The sequence below is a fragment of the Penicillium lagena genome (assembly GCF_028827675.1).
Source record: "Penicillium lagena strain IBT 129212 chromosome Unknown utg000006l_segment0_segment0, whole genome shotgun sequence".
NCBI classification, from domain to species: domain Eukaryota; kingdom Fungi; phylum Ascomycota; class Eurotiomycetes; order Eurotiales; family Aspergillaceae; genus Penicillium; species Penicillium lagena.
The window spans coordinates 1,789,636-1,808,562 of record NW_026623227.1 but is presented as its reverse complement, the minus strand read 5'-3'; the positions used below and the strand labels follow the sequence as shown (position 1 = coordinate 1,808,562).

General features: G+C 49.8%; 7 protein-coding genes across 7 annotated transcripts; 5 read left to right on the top strand and 2 right to left on the bottom strand.

Moving 5' to 3' along the window:
• Positions 1-318: 318 nt before the first annotated feature.
• On the top strand, positions 319-2,950 carry N7510_008860 (i-AAA protease YME1; the record flags this gene model as incomplete). Its single annotated transcript, XM_056980785.1, has 4 exons — positions 319-555; positions 607-718; positions 778-2,495; positions 2,552-2,950. The coding sequence occupies 4 exons, from the start codon at positions 319-321 to the stop codon at positions 2,948-2,950; spliced, it is 2,466 nt and encodes an 821-aa protein (XP_056830994.1).
• Positions 2,951-3,752: 802 nt separating this feature from the next.
• On the top strand, positions 3,753-4,699 carry N7510_008859 (uncharacterized protein; the record flags this gene model as incomplete). Its single annotated transcript, XM_056980784.1, has 2 exons — positions 3,753-3,824; positions 3,869-4,699. 2 exons carry the CDS (start codon positions 3,753-3,755, stop codon positions 4,697-4,699), a joined length of 903 nt encoding a protein of 300 aa, XP_056830993.1.
• A 465-nt stretch (positions 4,700-5,164) lies between these two features.
• On the bottom strand, positions 5,165-6,790 carry N7510_008858 (uncharacterized protein; the record flags this gene model as incomplete). The annotated part of the gene is made up of 2 exons (XM_056980783.1): positions 5,165-6,528; positions 6,589-6,790. The coding sequence occupies 2 exons, from the start codon at positions 6,788-6,790 to the stop codon at positions 5,165-5,167; spliced, it is 1,566 nt and encodes a 521-aa protein (XP_056830992.1).
• A 519-nt stretch (positions 6,791-7,309) lies between these two features.
• Positions 7,310-9,355, bottom strand: N7510_008857 (DUF2264 domain-containing protein; the record flags this gene model as incomplete). The annotated part of the gene is made up of 1 exon (XM_056980782.1): positions 7,310-9,355. The coding sequence occupies one exon, from the start codon at positions 9,353-9,355 to the stop codon at positions 7,310-7,312; it is 2,046 nt and encodes a 681-aa protein (XP_056830991.1).
• Positions 9,356-9,705: 350 nt separating this feature from the next.
• N7510_008856 (fungal specific transcription factor domain-containing protein) lies at positions 9,706-12,186 on the top strand (the record flags this gene model as incomplete). Its single annotated transcript, XM_056980781.1, has 6 exons — positions 9,706-9,769; positions 9,888-9,974; positions 10,030-10,876; positions 10,940-11,356; positions 11,412-11,734; positions 11,789-12,186. Coding segments are annotated over 6 exons (2,136 nt in total), but the record flags the coding sequence as incomplete, so codon positions are not given.
• A 650-nt stretch (positions 12,187-12,836) lies between these two features.
• N7510_008855 (Six-hairpin glycosidase-like protein) lies at positions 12,837-14,429 on the top strand (the record flags this gene model as incomplete). The annotated part of the gene is made up of 3 exons (XM_056980780.1): positions 12,837-13,025; positions 13,078-13,561; positions 13,627-14,429. The coding sequence occupies 3 exons, from the start codon at positions 12,837-12,839 to the stop codon at positions 14,427-14,429; spliced, it is 1,476 nt and encodes a 491-aa protein (XP_056830989.1).
• A 1,850-nt stretch (positions 14,430-16,279) lies between these two features.
• On the top strand, positions 16,280-17,740 carry N7510_008854 (uncharacterized protein; the record flags this gene model as incomplete). The annotated part of the gene is made up of 1 exon (XM_056980779.1): positions 16,280-17,740. One exon carries the CDS (start codon positions 16,280-16,282, stop codon positions 17,738-17,740), a length of 1,461 nt encoding a protein of 486 aa, XP_056830988.1.
• Between the last annotated feature and the right edge of the window lie 1,187 nt (positions 17,741-18,927).

Below are 18,927 nucleotides of genomic sequence, written 5' to 3'. Positions count from 1 at the left end.
TATTGCTATGATCTGCACATAGTAAATCCGTAGGCAGCGACAAGAAATCATGCCTTAGGGTATAATAGTCACGTGTCAATTTCGTACGGCCGGTCGGACGGGCCTAAGTGGCAACTGACTTTCGCCGCATCAAAGCGGGAGCGAGAGTCATCCTCTTTCCTTGCCTCTTCTTCACATCTCTCCCTATTGGCGATGGCAACCCTTTTGATTCAGCACTGAACCGATTCTTATTTTTCTTTGCCTGTACATTCCCTCCGTCCCAAAGGCGCCGATTTCACCACTCGAACGCGGCCAAGTGCCGCCGGATAACGGACAACCATGGCCTTTCAAGTCCCGATCCCTCGGCCGGTGAGGATAACCCGTCGTCGACTCTTGAGCCACATTTCATCGCTGACTTCCGCATCGCACCAACAGAATGTCGCTGCCGCGACGTCCGATCTCTGGCCTACGATGTCGAGCTTCTTGGCCGCGCCTTACAAGCAGGCCGGCCGAACTTCCGCGGCCAACGCGGGCGAGACTGCCCAGCGGAAACCCAGTCGGAAAGAGAATGCGACGGTACGTAATGAACGACCACCGTCAATATTTCATCTGTGCTGACGATCATAGGTATCTTCCCGCGCGTCGTTGCCCGACTGCCTCGACACCGTCTCCCTTGAAGCTTTGAAAGCGAAGGTTCTCGAGCGGCCCGCGCAATACGGATGGTCATCGTCAAGAGGAGGTAAGTGTACTGCAACAAAGGCCATTAATCTCTTAGGTCTAACATGATGATTCTGATAGGCAACACGCTTTGGACTTCCTCGACGTTCGCACAAGCCCGTGGGCCTTCCCTTCCGAATGCTCGTTCCTTCTCAACTCTCACACCCTTCGGTCTCCACCCTCTACGACCGGCACCGAAGGTCAGGGGACTCTCGAAGATCCAGCAACAACGATTTCTGTTTGGAGGAGTGTCGCAGAATATCCTGGCCCAGAAGGAGAAGACCGCGAACAACAACCCGAACAGCGCAACTGCCCAGAATGCATTCTACCAGGCACTTCTGCGCGCTAACATGCCTGCGATCGTGGTCGAGAGATACCGAAGCGGCCAGTTTGCCAGCAACCCGTCGTCCGAAGCAACCTACATCAAGGCCCTGCAGCGTGTGGGTGGCGTAGAATCGGCGGCCGTGGCAGGACAGAACCAAAATCTCGGCCCTGACCAGCTCCAGGCCGTTGGACAGGCAGTTGCAGCACGGAACTACGGCGGTCAGATTGGGATGGCCACTAAGCAAAACGGCACCGGTGCCAAGGAGGCGCCACTCTACGTTGTGGTGGAGGAGTCTCTGGGTAGCACGGTGTTCCGATGGGTAAAGTTTTTGCTCTACTTCGGCTTTTTTACCTACATGTCTCTCGTCATGGTCACCATTCTGGTCGAAACCACCGGCGTGATGAAGAACATCCGAGGTTCGCAGAACAACGAGGCACAGCCCCAGCAGCAAACGGTCCGGTTCACCGATGTGCACGGTTGCGATGAGGCCAAGGATGAACTTCAGGAGCTGGTCGAGTTCCTTCTCAACCCCGAACGCTTCTCGTCTCTCGGTGGCAAATTGCCCAAGGGCGTCCTCCTGGTCGGTCCTCCCGGTACGGGTAAGACCCTGCTCGCGCGTGCCGTTGCTGGAGAAGCTGGCGTTCCATTCTTCTACATGTCCGGATCCGAGTTCGACGAGGTTTACGTGGGTGTTGGTGCCAAGCGGGTGCGTGAACTTTTCAATCAAGCCCGTGGCAAGGCTCCGGCGATTATCTTCATCGACGAGCTGGACGCGATTGGTGCGAAGCGAAATGAGCGCGATGCTGCATACGTGAAGCAGACTCTCAACCAGCTGCTGACCGAACTGGATGGATTCTCTCAAACTAACGGAGTCATCATCATCGGTGCCACCAACTATCCCCAGTTGCTGGACAAAGCGCTTACTCGACCTGGTCGGTTCGACCGCAGGGTCGTGGTCGGCCTGCCGGACGTCCGCGGCCGCATGGACATCTTGAAACACCACATGAAGGAGGTACAGATCAGTACTGATGTCGACGTCGCCGTTATTGCTCGCGGCACGCCTGGCTTCTCCGGTGCTGATTTGGAGAACCTGGTCAACCAAGCTGCAATCCGCGCCAGCCGTGACCGCAAGCCCAAGGTCGGCCCGCTGGACTTCGACTGGGCCAAGGATAAGATCATGATGGGTGCCGAGGCTCGCAGCCGCATCATCCAGGACAAAGACAAGCTCTTGACGGCGTACCACGAGGCTGGCCACGCGCTGGTTGCTTACTTCTCGCCTTCTGCGACGCCGTTGTACAAGATCACCATTGTGCCTCGCGGCATGGCCCTAGGTGTGACTCACTTCCTTCCGGAGATGGACATGGTCTCGAGGAACTACATGGAGTACCTGTCGGACATTGATGTTTCGATGGGCGGCAAGGCAGCCGAGGAACTGATCTTCGGACCGGACAACGTCACCAGTGGCATTTCAGCGGTATGTCAACTTTCTCTTACGTCTGGCATATTCAATAACTAACGTCTTTGTTCTAGGATATCCAACAAGCAACCGAAACGGCATTCACACTGATCACTCGCTTCGGCTACTCCAAAAAACTGGGCAACGTTGATCTCTCAAGCAACTACGAACGCCTCTCATCTGAGACCAAGCAGGAGATCGAAAGCGAAGTGCGCCGCCTCGTCGAGGAAGCCCGCGCCCGCGCCCAGAAGATTCTGACCGAGAAGCGCAGCGAACTTGAGCTCCTCACCAAGGCGCTGATTGAGTATGAGACCCTCACGAGGGAGGAGATGGAGAAAGTTTTGAAAGGCGAGAAAATCGACAAACTCAGATCAAACCCCAAGGCTCCGCTGAAGCTGCCTGATGCCCTGCTCGATGCGAACCTGGGTCCGTCTTCCGCTGGTGCTGGGAATCCGCCTCCCGCAGCGGAGTAAAAGCAAAGCTTCATGTCAATCTCAACGCCTTTCTTTCTCTATTCTTTTTCTCCTCTCTTCTCCTCTTTCTTCTTTTATCCTCTTTCCTCCTGTATTGTCACATTTACCACTTTGCATCTGTGTTTCTTGCCTCACCTCATCCAATCAAACCTTTTGCTGTGCATCCCCCGGATCGTTCGGGCGTCTCTATTATTGAAACTACCAAGCTTTGACCCCCCTTTTATCTTCTGCAAAAAGCGAGCTAAAGTGGAAAATCCTTTATTATATGTCCTGTGTACTTGTACATACTGTTCTCTCCCTCTGTATGTGTATGTGTATGTCTCTGGCTGTTGTCTACCATCTTTTCACTCAGCGTACAGATAACCACCCTCTCCATTATGAGCTGCAGATCAAGTCTGCAGACAAGGATTCAACAAATGGACAAAGACTTAAAGCGAAGATAGATTCCTTAACCTCAAAAGTTTGGGATAATACGCAGAGGCACAATCTATGCCCATTACTGATGCGGCCAATTCTCGACACCCCCTTAGCTCTAGAATGGGGTCAATGTTTTTCTTGGAATGAATGCATGTGATGGGTGAGAATTCTGGAGGGGTGAAAGAGGTAAGAAACCAAAGATGATTGGAACGGTAGGCAGACCGCCAGGTTTCCCCGTGCGGCTCTTGCGAATGCTCTAGAGAAACCGCTGATGCTGTCCTAGTCGGACGCTAGGTCACATTTACTACACACAAACTTGAAATAAAGTGAATCTAATCTTCCTATGTTTTCATAGTACTCCCCCTCCCCACTAAATTTCTCTACAATGACGAACCCATATGAAGCGGACCCAAAAGAAATCCCTGCAACCGACCTGTACGCAGACGTGCCCTTTATGGTCGATACTGCCCGAAACCTAATGATTTTCGCGTTGATTCCCAGCATGTCAACTCCCAGACTACAGACTCCTTGAAATACTGGGCCTCAGTTCTTAGCCTCTGCACTAGATACAACCGAATTTACCCTGCTGACGACGGTGGTCGCGATGTTTTTGCTCTTGGCAGCGTGATTGTGACGTCTAGTCATCTCCATGCACGCGAGGGCGCTCAATATACCGAGATTGACTTCTCATACGCCGATGCAAATGAGGTTCGGGCAATTGCTCTGGCAAAGACCGTTCTAAAGGATGTCAAAGTTCCAGAAATATACTTTGCTGGCAAGGTACTTACTCTTGCTATCCGTTATCGGCCTCAACGACTCACATCTCCTCAGGTCATTGGTAGCCAAGTGCTCGTCCAAGAAAGGCTTCCAGGTGTTGGATTGTCTGTCGCATGGCCGTATCTCCCCAGTGACCAGAAGAGGTCCTACAAAGAACAGGCCAGGAAGATACTCCAGCAGCTTCACAGTATCAAGCCCACAGCGAAGCTTCAAGCTCGCTCTTACGTGGTGCCAGACCCCAACATACTCAGTAACGGTCGTATCCACCTGTTAGAAGGGGACATCCTCTTTTCGGGCGACAATCGTGATTTGGACATGAGCTTCACGCATAACGATTTTACTGTGTCTAACTGTATTGTTGACAATGGCAAAATCTCGGGGCTTATTGACTGGGAAATGGCAGGCTTTTTTGGCTGGAAGACAGCTGGAGGAGTCCACCATCGGATCAGAACACCACAACGAGAACATTTCGTGAATGCCAATTTGAGTAAGGAACAGCTCCAGGATATGATGTTCTGGAATGACCTCTATGAGGAGGGTATGCCGGAGAATTGAGCCACGGGGCTGTCTAATCTCCAGGGGTCATTTGTATGCTATTCAATCCATTTTCTTGACGCCATATTAGTTATTAGCGTCATAATTCCTAGGAGAGGCTATCAGGTTTGTTCCATCACTCGGCTTTGCTGCGGGCCACTTAAGCTGACTCTGAGTTCTTGAATCAAATCACGTATCCAGTCTTCTTGGTGCCGATTCCGGCTGCCTGCAACTCTTGAGTGGTACGCGCGTTCAATAGAGCGGTTCAAATGTGCATGTTGGTTGCGCGGAGTTAAAGGATGCAATTCTTCATCTTTTTTAATTTGAATACATCCACCATGACCAACCGTGTTCCTATTGAACCAAGTCATTCAACATGCCAGTCGGGCTGTACTTGAAATAAATAGGTCATCCTTGAATTGAAGCTCTCCATTTGCAGTGAGTACAAGGCATACCCAATTCAAGGATCCGTTGGAACCCCACAGCTCAAGACAACGGCTTCCTCAACGAAGCCTTGACCGGATTCGGACTCTCAAAAATCTCCGATATCTCCTCCAAGGTGTGGTTCTTAGTCTCCACAGAAACAAAATAACTAACAGTCGCTTCAAACAGATCCCAAACAATAAATACGATGTAAGTATACCAGCCAATTTTTGCAAGCGCAATCGGGAAACAAAACTGATTGATGAGCGTGAACCCGTGCGCAATAGAGAAAGTAAGGCCAACACCTTTGCCCCGAGTCTCATAGGAAAGAGCCTCAACAGGGTACAACGCCTGCAGCGGCGTCATACCGAAGTTATAGCAGAATCCAAAGATGAATATGAATGCAATTCCAGCAGACGCAGCGGGTGTTGCTTGGGTGTGTGCGAAAATGCCCGAGCCGATCGTGATGCATGCGAAACAGATCGAGCACGCGACAGCGGTCCAGATGATTGTCGGGCGACGGCCCATTCTCTCAATCTGGCTTGCGCCCAAGTATGAAGCCACCGTCGAGACGATGGTGTAACCGAGATTGACATTTAGCACTTGTTCCGAACCGGTGATTCCCGTGGTAACCAGCATCGCGGGCAGGTAATAAGTGACGACTGCATTGCCAGAGCATTGGCCCCAGATCCCTGTGATCAAGGCATTGGAGAACCGCCATCTCCCCGCGCTGTTCTTGTAGAAGTCGCTAAAATCCCACCAGCGCTTGTCGGAGCCGGAAAGCGAGATGAATTCTCTGTATTCCTGCAGCTGTAATTGGACAAGCGGGTGGTCGGGGTTTCCTTCGCCGTGGTAGTATGCCAGAAATTCCTTTGCTTTCTCCTCCTGACCGTGTGAAAAGAGCCAGCGGGGAGATTCGGGAAAGAAAAGAACTGTTAGAAGCACGATCCCTGGACATATCATCTGGCACCACAGCGGAATCTGCCATGATTTGTTGCCTTCGTAGCCGGCAGATCCTCTAGTGACGCCAGCGGCGACGAGCGACCCAACTGCGTAAGTGCAGTTATAAAAGGCCATGATGATTCCACGGTATGCGGGTGGACAGACTTCCGCACACCAGATTGAGCTGGTCGATCGAATAATGTTGACTCCGAAACCGAGGAAGAAACGACCGGCAACGAATTGTGGCACTCCGTGCGACAGGGCAGATACAAATGTGCAAGCGACAACGATCACACAGCCGATGAAAGTGCCCCATTTCCTGCCACGGATGTCGCAGGCTGGTCCACTGAATGGTAATGAGCAGATTGCTCCAACGGTGTACATCGCCGAAATGTAGCCAATTTTTGCGCCGCTTTTCTCGATGCCGAATTGGTTCCTGAAGGAGTCTAGAGCTGGCAAGGATCCGAAGATAGCGCCATCGTAACCTGATCCAGAGTTAGTCCATCATAATTGGAAAACAATCTCAGCATGATTATGGCACTGACCATTCATTGTCGAACACAGAAAAGCAATCACACAAAAGACATATAACTCCCTCAGATTATGCGACCACGGTGAGGGCTTCTCCCTCTGGAGTGCGTCAATCAAGGCTTGACGAGTTGGAAGACTTCCATCATGACTCGACGTTTTCTCCAATGGCACCTTGTGGTCTGTTATCTCTTCATCTTGGGATTGCAGAAAGGCCATTGTGATCTGAGGATAATAGTTCGAAGGCCCGGTTAACGATTCTCTTTGCGTTGGCCAGAAGCATCCACATGAAACAGGTCTCGAGCAATGACTATTTATTCCACCAGGCTGATCTATCCGATGATCAGTCCGGGGAAATCTCATGACAGAGCAGCGTTGCTCCGCCAAGGGGCGGTCCAATAACCGCTCCCCCAGCCAGCATCTAACCCTACCGCGAAAGGTTCGGGTGGGGGAAACCCCCGTCGCTCGGGCGAAGGATCCCCCCGACGTTTGGAAGCACACTTTCCTCGCTATTGGATGGGACCGCTCCCCATTATACTCCTCTAAGCCTTTTGTGGAAGCCATGGATTGCTGAGTACAGATACTGTGGTCGAGTTGAAATTTGTCTGATTCTTAAGGTTCCGGCATCTAAGCAGTTGAAGATAATTTCTCGTCCCTCTGGGAAGCATGAAAATGTCTTGAATGTGTTCAAGTAGAGGATATCGGAAACGCGTTATTTGCGCATATGCATTATTACTATCACAATTCCTTCAACATGTCTTCCGTCAAATAAGGCTGCCGAGACCATCTTTGGTGCAATTCATCACGAGAGAAACCTTTCTTTGCCCCGGCAATAGCAAAAACCGCTGTAGCTATCACCACATCCTGATCCAGTTGTGCCTCGATTTTATGCTGAAGGGTCGGAATGAGCGCTCTTGGCTCCATCAGGTTTGTGTTTGGGTCCGACTTCAATATCTTACCCCCTATTTCGCCGGTGGTGCTGAGGATGCTCTTCACCCCGCTAACAGCAGCGCTACTGAGCATGAGCGAGCTCTCTTCGGTTTCAACAATTCCCCCATGTTCGTCTCCATTACTCCAACTCTCATCCAAAGTTTTGATTCGCCGCGGCTGTTTCGCAGGTATTGCAAAGCCACCTTCAACAAGGCTGAGCGTTTGAGTCTGGGCACTTCGGATGCGGTGTATCCTGATATGCCAGTCAGGCCATTCGTTGCAGGGAGGGATGAGAGTAGTTTCGATTTCTGTTTTGTCTGTCTTCCACGGCTTCCAAACACTCTGAAGGCACTGTATCTTCGAGCCTTTTAATAGGAATGTCCTGACTCGGGGACCGCTAATTGTCTCCCATCGGGTGGCCCATGTTTCTCCCGCGTCTCGACTTGCGACCAGTGTATTATCTGGAGCTATTTGAGCCAACAAGCCTCCAGTCGGAACACTGAACGCGAATGCTGATGAATATGCAAACTTGCTGTATTTTGCTTGTGTTGCCTTGAGAGGCCAAACGCAGAATTGACCACCGGAAAGCATGAAATGATGCTGGCTATTGGGGTGGTCACACAGAATCTGAAATGGTGCAAGTAGCAACTCAACACCGGAGACAGACTGTTGTTCAAGCGAGGCAGAAGACAAAGGATGTGGAATCTCAGCGACGGTCCAGAAATTGTCGTCTGATCTTAGCGCAAGGCACACAAAGGTTTTCATGGCCCAGTAAGGTGACTGGGGTGAGTTGTAGTCTTCACACATGAACATGTTTGGGTATAGATATCCGATAGTCAAAGTCCCATCGATGGCAAACATATCCTTTGAATGCGCCGCCCACCATCTAAGGTGTCGTAGAAGCATGCCTTTGACAAAGCCGACAGATGTGTAAATGTTTGAGCTGTCGTAGCACTTTGCACAGGCAAAGGCTGCGTAGAAGGCCCCCATGGCAAACCGATACGTCAATGACCGACCGAATGGAATTGCTGCACCGTCCTCATCGAAGAACCGCCAAAACTGACCAGCAAAGTCTCTCGCTTGCTGCCGATACCGGGAGACTCGGTCAGGATCCGAATCAGCGGCAAAGAGAACGTACAGCAATTGACTGAACTGAATTGCAAAGCTTCCGGAATAATAGTCTGCCTGGCGACCGTAGGCTTGTTGGTCTGTATCAGCATCTTTCCTCCAAATTCCATCAGCAGACCACCCATTCCCAATATCAAACTGGTCAAGCACCCCAAAATCCGCGTCGATATGGTCCTTGACATTTTCGTAAGGCACGCCCAACACACGATAGAGAGCAAGATTCGAGAAGATCCGAAACCACCGCCAATTGTTGACTGGCATTACTTTGCCATTGAGACCGGACAGCCATTCACACAAGTGCGCGCGACTCTGGGCTGACAATGGCTCATAGAATGTTTTCGGTGCTATCAAAAGTGCAAATGAAATCGGCTCGGCTTCTACCATCCGTTGGTCCCAGTCTCCTATCGAACCCCAGTAGTCGGGGTGTTCGGGATTAACTCCATTCGTAAGTCCAGTCGCCAGGTGTTTGGCATAACGGGTGATATCTGCATGGATTATATCGGTCGCTTCAGCGACTGCAGCTGCAATCGCCCAAATTGGCCGTGCAAACCCTTCCAGTTGGGCAGCGGTCTCGTCAAAATGTGCTCCAGAATAGACCGGCAGCTGGACGCGTGATTTTCCAGGCGAGAAATACGGTTCGAGCGCATGGACGAGTGCGTTTGTCGCGATAAGAATGTCCTTCCGATCGCGAAACTGGTTGTCAGAAAATCCTCGAAGCGGTGGCATTTTGGGGGACTGATCTTGCGTCGGCTTAACCAAATTCACTTTTTAGATCTGGGATCAGTCTTAGCTTGAAAGATCATACTCCACAATATATTGGCCAAGCAAAAATGGAAGGTCCTGCCGCTAGCATTATTGTGGCCGCCAAAGGCGTCGGAGGATTCTTTCCCCCGATCAATGGCAGTGTAACATCGCGTATCAGCACGGTTTCCCCGGATTTTGGGACCGTGCGATCAAAACAAAATTGAGCCCCACTTGGGGGTGGAGACGAACCGGGACACTCGTGTTCGGACCTTTCAGATCGATAAGGGTCGCTACTTTCCCCGCCGCCCGATGCATACAAGTCCCGATTCACAATGGAATCGCCCGAGGTCCGCGAAAGCAATACGCAGCAAGCAGCAGACGCAGAAACGCCTGCGTGTCAGTCATGCCGAAGCCGAAAGCTGCGCTGTTCTAGAGAACTTCCATCATGCAGCCGCTGTAGTCGTCTTGGTAGGCTCTCACGGCTTTAGATCCGAGTGTACTTGAGACTGACTAGTGAAAGGAGTTGTGTGCCAGTACGATTATACGAAGAATAAGCCTGGTGTGAAAATCGGCATCATTCAGACATTGACGCAACGAGTAGGTGCGTAAGATTGTGCTCCATAGGAACCTCAGCGAGCCAACAAGATGCTTCACAGAGTGTTTGGAAGCCGAATTGGAGGCTGTGAGAGTTCAGCAACAGACGCCTAGCAGCCTTCCAAGTCCAGCAAATGCAGGCCATGATGCAAATGCCATTCGAGGCCTCGTTTCCTCCTTGATGGAGGATTGGTGGGAAAGCCATGCAGTCCGGAACCAGTCATCACGACAGGATGTGAATCAGGAAATTGAGGACGATGATCACTCACAATCAAGGGAATCTACCATGGCAGCTTCTTACCAAGCTTCACGCAAGAGAAGACGTGCTGAGCCTGATAGGCGAGAATGCAGCACATCAGCAGCCCAACTCCCACCGGATAAATTGGTCAACGTGATACTCGATGCCTACTTCTCTGTAGTCCATCCGTTCATCCCTATTCTCCATGAGATGCTCTTCCGGTCTCGCCTGCGAGATCCGACTGAGCGACCCAAACTCATCGTTGTGGTCCATGCTATGATGGTATGCGCGCTGCGGTACGTTGCAAATGAGCGACTGTCAAGAGAATGGCTTGAACAGTATCCGGACGCACTGCAAAAGTCAAGAGAGTTTGTTGTCCTATCCGGCATGGATGGACTATCCGTAGAGACCGTGCAAGCATTAATCATAGTGGCATTTGTGCATATCGGTGACGGAGATGCCAACAAGGCTTGGCCGATGATAGGAACACTGAGCCGCGCTGTGGTGTATTTGGGTCTTCATTGTGAACCAGAAGAAGACCAGCCAGGGGAGCCTTATCTCAAGCCTCTTCGATGTCTAGCGTCAGCTCGAGTGTGGACAGAAGCAGAGGAGCGACGACGGGTGTTTTGGAATGTGTTTCTGCTTGATCGGTTCTGCTCGACTGTCACGGGGTAAGTAACTTCGTTACTTTTGTTGGATCTGTATGAACTCACATTGGTCCTCATGGATACTAGGTGGAACATGAACCTGTCCAGCGAGGATATCCAGGTTCGACTGCCCAGTGACGGCTTGTACTGGGCTAAAGAGGAGCCGGTCGTCACGCCGTTCTTTAACATCTGGGATACGTCAATGTACAAGATCGGAAAGTCTGTCTCTTTCCTTCCTAGTCACCTTACATGTCTGGCAGACAGAGACAAGGAAGTTGCAACCACGGCAACAACATCGGAACGCGTCTCCCCTGTCGCCCAGGCTCCTGAGACGCGAAACATAGATGTTTCAACCATCGGCTCATTTGCCTACTGTGTTGAAGCGACTGAGTCTCTCAACCGTGTTGTCAAGTTTTTCCTTCAGCGACCTGTCAACTTTGATAGCAGGCAGGAGTTTAGTGCTTGGTTGACAAGGTTCAAAGAGTTGGATCTTCAACTGATACAGTACGTGTACTCACTCTCCGGGATCATTATTTGCGGCGTACTGAGTAACATCCAGCTGGAAAATGTTTTTGCCTCGGCGATGGAAAGACTCCAACATTTCGAAGGAACCAGCATTCGTGCATATGGATCCAAACCTAACTCTGGCGCACATCACCCATAACACGTCAATGATCCTTCTGCATCAGAGCATTGCGTACCCAAGAGCATATGTTCTTGACAAACTGAAGTTAGCAAGTACGGCTAGCGCAGAAACATGCCAGCTCGCAGCATCGGAGACAGCCAACATCGTTCAGAAGTATTTGCAATACACACCATTTGTTGGCTTGGTCAATCCACCATTTGCATTTTGCACATTTATCAGCGCTCGTGTCATGCTTGGTGAGAAGGCTCTCTACTAATGAGATATCTATAAGCTCACGTTTTTATTGCTAGTGCACTCGCATATCCATCACACTGAACTCCCCAGTGCGTATGATGTTCTTCTGTCGAGTCTCCAACAGATGTCTGCTCGTTGGGTGTCAATGAACCCCAGCTTGAAGCTGAGCTCAGAGACAAAGAATTTTGCCGAGGGCCTTCTTTTCCAACTTCAGAATCTTCAAGAAAACGCAACATCTGCTCCACTGACTACAGACGCATTGGAATACATTACAGAGGTTAATCTCGCATTGGGAATGCAACCGCCTACTGTTAACCCAGGCGAGAGCCAGTGGCTGCAAGAGCGCCGGGCTCAGCAACGCCATAGCATCATTCCGGTCAATGGAAGAGGATCTCATTATATCAACAATAGTGGGCTAAGGCAGGCATCCGATCAGCACAGTCCACTAAGCCACACGTATGTTGTCCGAAGAACTGTTTATTATTACTCATTAATCATTTTCATAGACTACATACGCCTTCCTCAGGATCTTTGCATAGTGGAAGGGTGCAACGCCCCCGTCACTCTTCAATACAATCTGCAGTTGGCTCATCGTACATGGCGCCTTTACCGCAACCTGAACATAGAGCGGAAATTCCGTTCAATCACGTTTATCCTTCAACTCAAACTCCTCCGCCTGTTGCGGACAGTCTGGATAACTTTGGTCCGTTGTTTAATTTCTTGTTGGAACCGCAGTATGTGGATATGGATCGGATCATTAGCTTTCAAGATTCATTCATGTGTTGATGGATATTTTTATTCGAAAATCTACGTGCATCTCATGCAAATATTCTTAAATCAAATCGTTTACCAGCCACTCTATCCAATTAACGTCCGAGACATGTCTGAATACCACTACCTGTCCGAGGATCCGCCCGCTCGGACGCCGGGAGATGGATCCACCCGAGGGCCATGTCGATGCATGAGGGCCAATGGCTGCCTGAAGTAAGAGAGGAAGCTCCTCGATCCTTTAAAAAAGTGCAAATTCCATGAATTCACTCTCGTGTGGCTCAAGTATAGTTTTATATCTGCAACGTGTTTGTCTTTCTTTTTGCACTCGCTGCCATGGCTCCTGAGATTATGGACTCGTCTCCTCCCGGCAACGGAAAGCTCACAGTGAAAGTCATGACCGAGACTTCCTCTTCAATCGAATCGACTGACTTCAAAAGCTTGAGGGCAGATTTTGCGCCTCTTTTCAATCAGAATAACATTGCCAAAATACTCAGCGTTGCTGAAGCATATCTAGGGGATAACGTAGGCTTGACGCAGAATTAAGAACTTCATTACAAGCTGACTTCATACTTAGGAGTCCCCGACAAATTTTCCGGAGACAGTCCCTCAGGCTGGCTCTAATCAAGGGATATACCAATGCAGAAATGCTAGTTTCTGGACATGTGGGTTCTTCCCAGGGAGTCTATATAGTCTCCTCGAGAGACTACGAAAGTATCCTGCAACAAGCAATTCAGGAGACTTTTCCACTTTGTTCAACCAAAATCTTATCACTCATCTCACCGATCTATGCCGCAAATGGTCTGCGCCATTGAATGCCATGTCCTTTCGGAAGGACACTCATGACCTCGGTTTCATCGTTCAGCCCGCCCTTCAAAGAGACTGGGAGCTGTTTGGTCGTCAAGAGAGCTTAGAATCTCTGCTCAATGCAGCCCAAAGTCTTGCCAGCAGGTATGACGCTCATGTCGGGGCTGTTAGAAGCTGGGACAGCTTTTCAAATGCGCATCATAACATCACGAGTATGGAGGATGATTTTTTGGTGATTATTGACAGTCTGTGCAGTAAGTTATCTACAGTTATGAACAGTACAGAGTAGTTACGTTCATGAGCTAACGCGTTAATCCAGATCTTGACCTTCTTTTCTACGCTGGTAACTACACGCAAAACCCTCATCTCATTTCCATCGCATCAACCCACGCCACCACCCTTCTCTCGACCCATCTCCGCAAGGAGACTATACCGACCAAGGAGACATGCTACTCAACCTACCACGCCGCAAACCTTTCTCCACGCACGGGATCTGTTAAGCGAAAGCTCACGGCGCAAGGCTACTCTGATGACTCGACCTGGGCCCGTGGTCAAGCGTGGGCGATCCTAGGCTACGCACAAGCATATTCTTGGACCAAAGAACGAAAGTTCCTAGACGCTGCAATAGGTCTTGCTGAGTACTTCGTGCACCGACTGGAGACATCGCCCAACGTGGTTGAAGAGGACGGCCGGGGGCGATATGTGCCCTTGTGGGACTTCGACGCACCTATCACTTACACCACTGTCGATGGAAAGCAAGCCCCATTGAGAGATGTTTCTGCCGGCTTGATCACTGCGAATGGGATGCTGATCATGTTTGGACAGCTCTCCGGCACGGGTGAATATGAGTCTGCGAAGCGGTACTTGGATTATGCCTTGCTTATTGCAAAGGATACTATCGCGTTGGCGTATAATCGCGATGAAATGCGGCTGGGTCTTGATGAAACGGGCGGAATCCTAGTCGAAAAGGTCAATGGGAACCGTTTTGATGCGATCTTAGGGCGTTCAACTGCTAACTTCAACGCGAACCATGCGGATCGGCATTGGGATCATGGGTTGGTGTATGCGGACTATTACTTCCTAGAATTTGGAAATCGCCTGCTAGATATGGGGTTGATTTGAATTGACTAGATATGACGGAATTGTTTTTTTTTCCTTCACTTTCCTGTAACCTATAACTTTAGTTATGATTAACATAGCACTTTATTTCCTACTTCCCGAAATTTCGAAACTTGAATCTACTTTGCATGTATTCATTTATAAAAAAAATCAAAATCGACTAGAGCACTCAGTGTACTCCTAAGCATTATTTTCCGCATGTGTCAAAGTCTCATAAGCCACAAAAAGACCATTATCCTTCGCCGGCCGCTGCCTAACCGTCAAATTCCCAGTTTGAGGCATATCAAAACCCAACCTAAAAGAGAGGGCATTAAACCCAACTTCCGTAATCGGACCTAATGTAAGGCTCAGTTTCCCACCGCAAAGCCACGATGGTACCGCCACTCCATTAACGAACTGCGAATGAAATCCCAAGCCGTACCGCAATCGCGTCCCCACATCCGTCTGGTACAGGTCAGTGGTTCCTTGAATACGACAGGTCTCGGCCACGTGTGCAATAGACGCAAATGAATATCCGGTGTGCTCGAGATCACGACATGTTTCCTGTGCTTGGCCGTCTTGGCTAAAGACAGTTTGGTTGAACCACCAGGCGATTATTGCGTCTGGGGCTGAGCTCTGGCCGCGAGCTGCCACTGGATACTCGCCGTCACTGGTCATGTAGATTGATGCTGGGACTCGTTTGAGGAACCAATCCATAGCGGTGTTCCAAGTGTCGGCGTCTTCGAGGAAGACTGACATGAGGATTGCAGCTTCGGTCATGACTAGTAAAAGTGTTAGTTTAGGTCAATAGTCAGGCTTATGCAGCCTTACCTAGCTCCCAATTCGCCACATTGTGATCGGTCCCATTGACAGTCAATGGCATATACACATTACGCAGCATGTTCCCAAACTGTTCAATACCATCCTCCGACCACCCAGCATCCGTATACCGAATCAATTCACCGGCTCTAGCCCATACAGACCCCACCCAACCAGCCTGCAGCGGGGAGTTGGAGTTGTTATGGCCCTTGATGGTGGACGAGTATGCATCCATAATCTTAATCGCCTGCTGAGCATAAGACTTCTCACCACCAACCACCCAGGCCAGTGCATTCCCGTACGCAGCAATAGAGTCATTGCGCTCGGCTGTGCATCCAACATCCGGATCGGAGTAGGGACCGCACTCGACCGTCGGGACTGGGGCTGGTTCTTTTGGGTTGGCTATATTTTCATCATTGAGCAATGCGTTATATGCATCCATCCAGGGTTGTTCTTTATTTTGGACTTGCTGTTGGATGAAATCTAGCTGCGACTGGCTGATCATTGCTCCTGGATGGACCCATTTGGTGGGAGCTGGGGCTGATACTGAGGGTATACTCGCACTATGGCCCGGTAGAGCGCTCATCGCGACGAGGTACAGAAACGTCTTGGGAAGTAGCATTTTGAATAAGCTGGCATCAATTGGACAACTCTGACAATGTTAATCTTATCTCCAGGTCCTGATGTGGGGTCATACTGCTCTCCATTAAATACCTGATCTGCTTTTGTCAATTTTCGTTAGATAGTTGAACCCTTTGGATGCAACGTTCCCGCCGTTGATCGACATTGAGGAGAGCCCCGGAGTGCGGAGGAAGCATTGGCCCGATCGTCACACTCCGGATCAAGGGACAGTCCGAGTAGTAGTCTCTTGCGAATACCCCGATAGTGGGGTTGTTCGCATGGAAATTGCAACTCCAGTTTACCATAGCTCCCGATATGACTGTGATCTGCAAATGTGGAATTAAATCAGTATTTAATAGGAACAATCTTTGTATATTCGCGTCGTTCAGGCTCTCCCATCTTCAGAACCTGGTCCCGACTATCAATTGATTATGATGACTCTCGGAGCCCTTCGATATGGCAGTGCCATTGCTCTCGTAGCAGGATTGATTCAGCCCTCTCTCGCAGCCGACATCTATTTGGATTGCAGCTCGGCTGCAACAGGCAGCGGCAGCAAGTCCATTCCTTTTAATTCGCTTGAAAAAGTCAATGAAGCTGTCCTAAATGCCGGAGACTCTATATACATCAAGGCAGGGACAACATGCACCGGAGTCTTGTCACCACAAGGAGATGGCACACAGGACCACCCCATCATTCTGACCAGCTACGGAGATGGCCCTCAGCCCATTATCAATGGTTCAGGGGCAGCTGAGGCTGTCAGATTGACCAACCAGGACTACTGGGATATCTCCGACATTGCAGTCATCAACCCTGCGTCCTCAATTGCGTGGAGACGGGGCATTGCTGCGACTTCCAGCGACGGCACCGTCCACTACGGTCTTTACATCCACGACGTCACTGTTTACAATGTGGCCGGTGAGACAAACAAGGCAACCCAATCTGACGCCTATATCGCCTCCGCTGGTATCCTGGTGAACGGCACGGAGAATGCAAGCCGCTACGACGACGTACAGGTCTATAACAACACAGTCTACGACTGCGGCGGCGGCGGAATCAAAGTACGCGTCGGCCAAATGGACAACCGTGGGCAAAATACACACGTCTACGGCAATTACATTTCCTACGTCGGCGGCGACGGCGTCGTTGTATCCTATGGCGAAGACACCATCATCGAAAAGAACGTCGCCGGGTTTCTTGGCCACGGCAAGTACCCTTATACCGGAGGCAACTTTGCAGGTATCTGGGTTCTAGGTTGTCAAGATGCGGTGATGAGATTCAATGTTGTGCACGACTCACTCATGTCGGATGTCGACAGCGAGGCATTTGACTGTGACTGGGGCAACGAGGGCACCTGCACGGTTGAGTATAACTACAGCCACGACAACGCGGGCGGTATATTCCTCAACTGTGATGGCTGTGGCACGCCCGGCGGCGCAAGGCAGATCGTTCGGTATAACGTCTTCCAGAATGATTGCCGGATGTACAGCAATGGGGATGGTGTGCAAATGGACTTCTATAACAACGTGGTATATTGTCCTGAAAAGGAGTTTGAAATTGCTGTGCCACCGCATGCAAATTTGTCGAATAATATCTGGGTTGGTACTGCTAACTCGACTTTGCCTACCGGTGCCTCGATCGAGTGGCATGCGAATTTGTTTCAGACGGTTGCTATGCCGGTGAAGACCGCTGGTAGAACGGGTGATCCGCGGTTTATTGATCCTGGTACTGGCACGGACAGCCTTGACTCAGTCGGTGGATACAAGCTGCATTCTGGGAGCCCTGCCTTGGGTCTTGGGGCTTTGATTACTGATAATGGAGGGCGAGACTTTTGGAATAACAAGGTGTCGTCGGTGAAGCGGCCGAACATTGGAGCATACAACGGAAGGGGGCTGTGATTTGAACGTTATTTCACATCAGTAAATAAGTGAGATATTGTATTTGAGCACAAATTGAACATATTCAAACTCGTATCACATTGGTAAGATAAGCTCTGTATATGATTAGGTAGATACATCAGGCTCTGTTCTCTCCATAATTGACCTCCCACTTCTTGAAACTCGGCATACGTATGCATACCCACGCTGCGCTATGATCTACAAATCAAAAATCAGGTTTGTATCTAGGCAGACAAGGCAGCTCCAATGAACATCACGATGTGCTCATAGGAAATGAATGCCTGGTTCGGAGGATAGTGGAGCATGATATCCTTGTCTCCTCCAACTCCACCTCCACCTCATAATTCTACACCGATGATGTCATCTACCCATTCCATCAGTTTGTGCTCAACAGGGCAGCCCCAGTATCACTGACGCTATCACTGACAGCTATCTCTTGTTATCTGCTCTGGCGGTAAATCAGACAGAAACTGTTTGCGTTTCCTCTTGGTCAATACTACTAAATAGAATTCTAATTTACAAACGTGGGTAATAAATCAGAGCTGAGCAGAAATATATATTATTCACCGAACTCGAATGCAGAAGTACAAACACTTACTCTCAACATCAACAAAATAAGATCGTATATAATCTTTGATAAGTTTGGAAATTTTGGATATACATTCATCTGCCACTCTCCCCTCTCTCCGCACAGTAAAAAAGTACCAAAAATAATAGCTATATACAAAAAACAAGATAACAAGTCCACACACAGATCATAGACAGACACACCATCATCGCCGCTCCCCTCTCGCCTTCTCGGAAATAACAATCGAGCATCAAGTGAATCAAAGAGGAAAAAAAAGAGATATCCCATCATAACGGTCATGAATATGGATGGGGGCCTATGATGGCGGAGACGCGTCGATTATGCAGGACAGACAGACTCTTTTCTATCCCTAGCGCCGCGGTCTATTTGTGTATGTATAGTGGTGGTGGCGGTGATGGCTGGTGGTTGGGGGTGGGAGTGTGATGTGAGTATGTATGCCTGCCGAGTAGTGGCCCGGGTGAAATCAACAATGGAAATAGAAAAGAAAAGAAGAGGAAGGTCGGTATTCGAGTCCTGTTTGTGGAAAGCAGAGGACTGACTCTGGATACATTCCCCTTCTTTACTGGTATGTATGTGGACGGCAGGTGTTGGTGGTAGG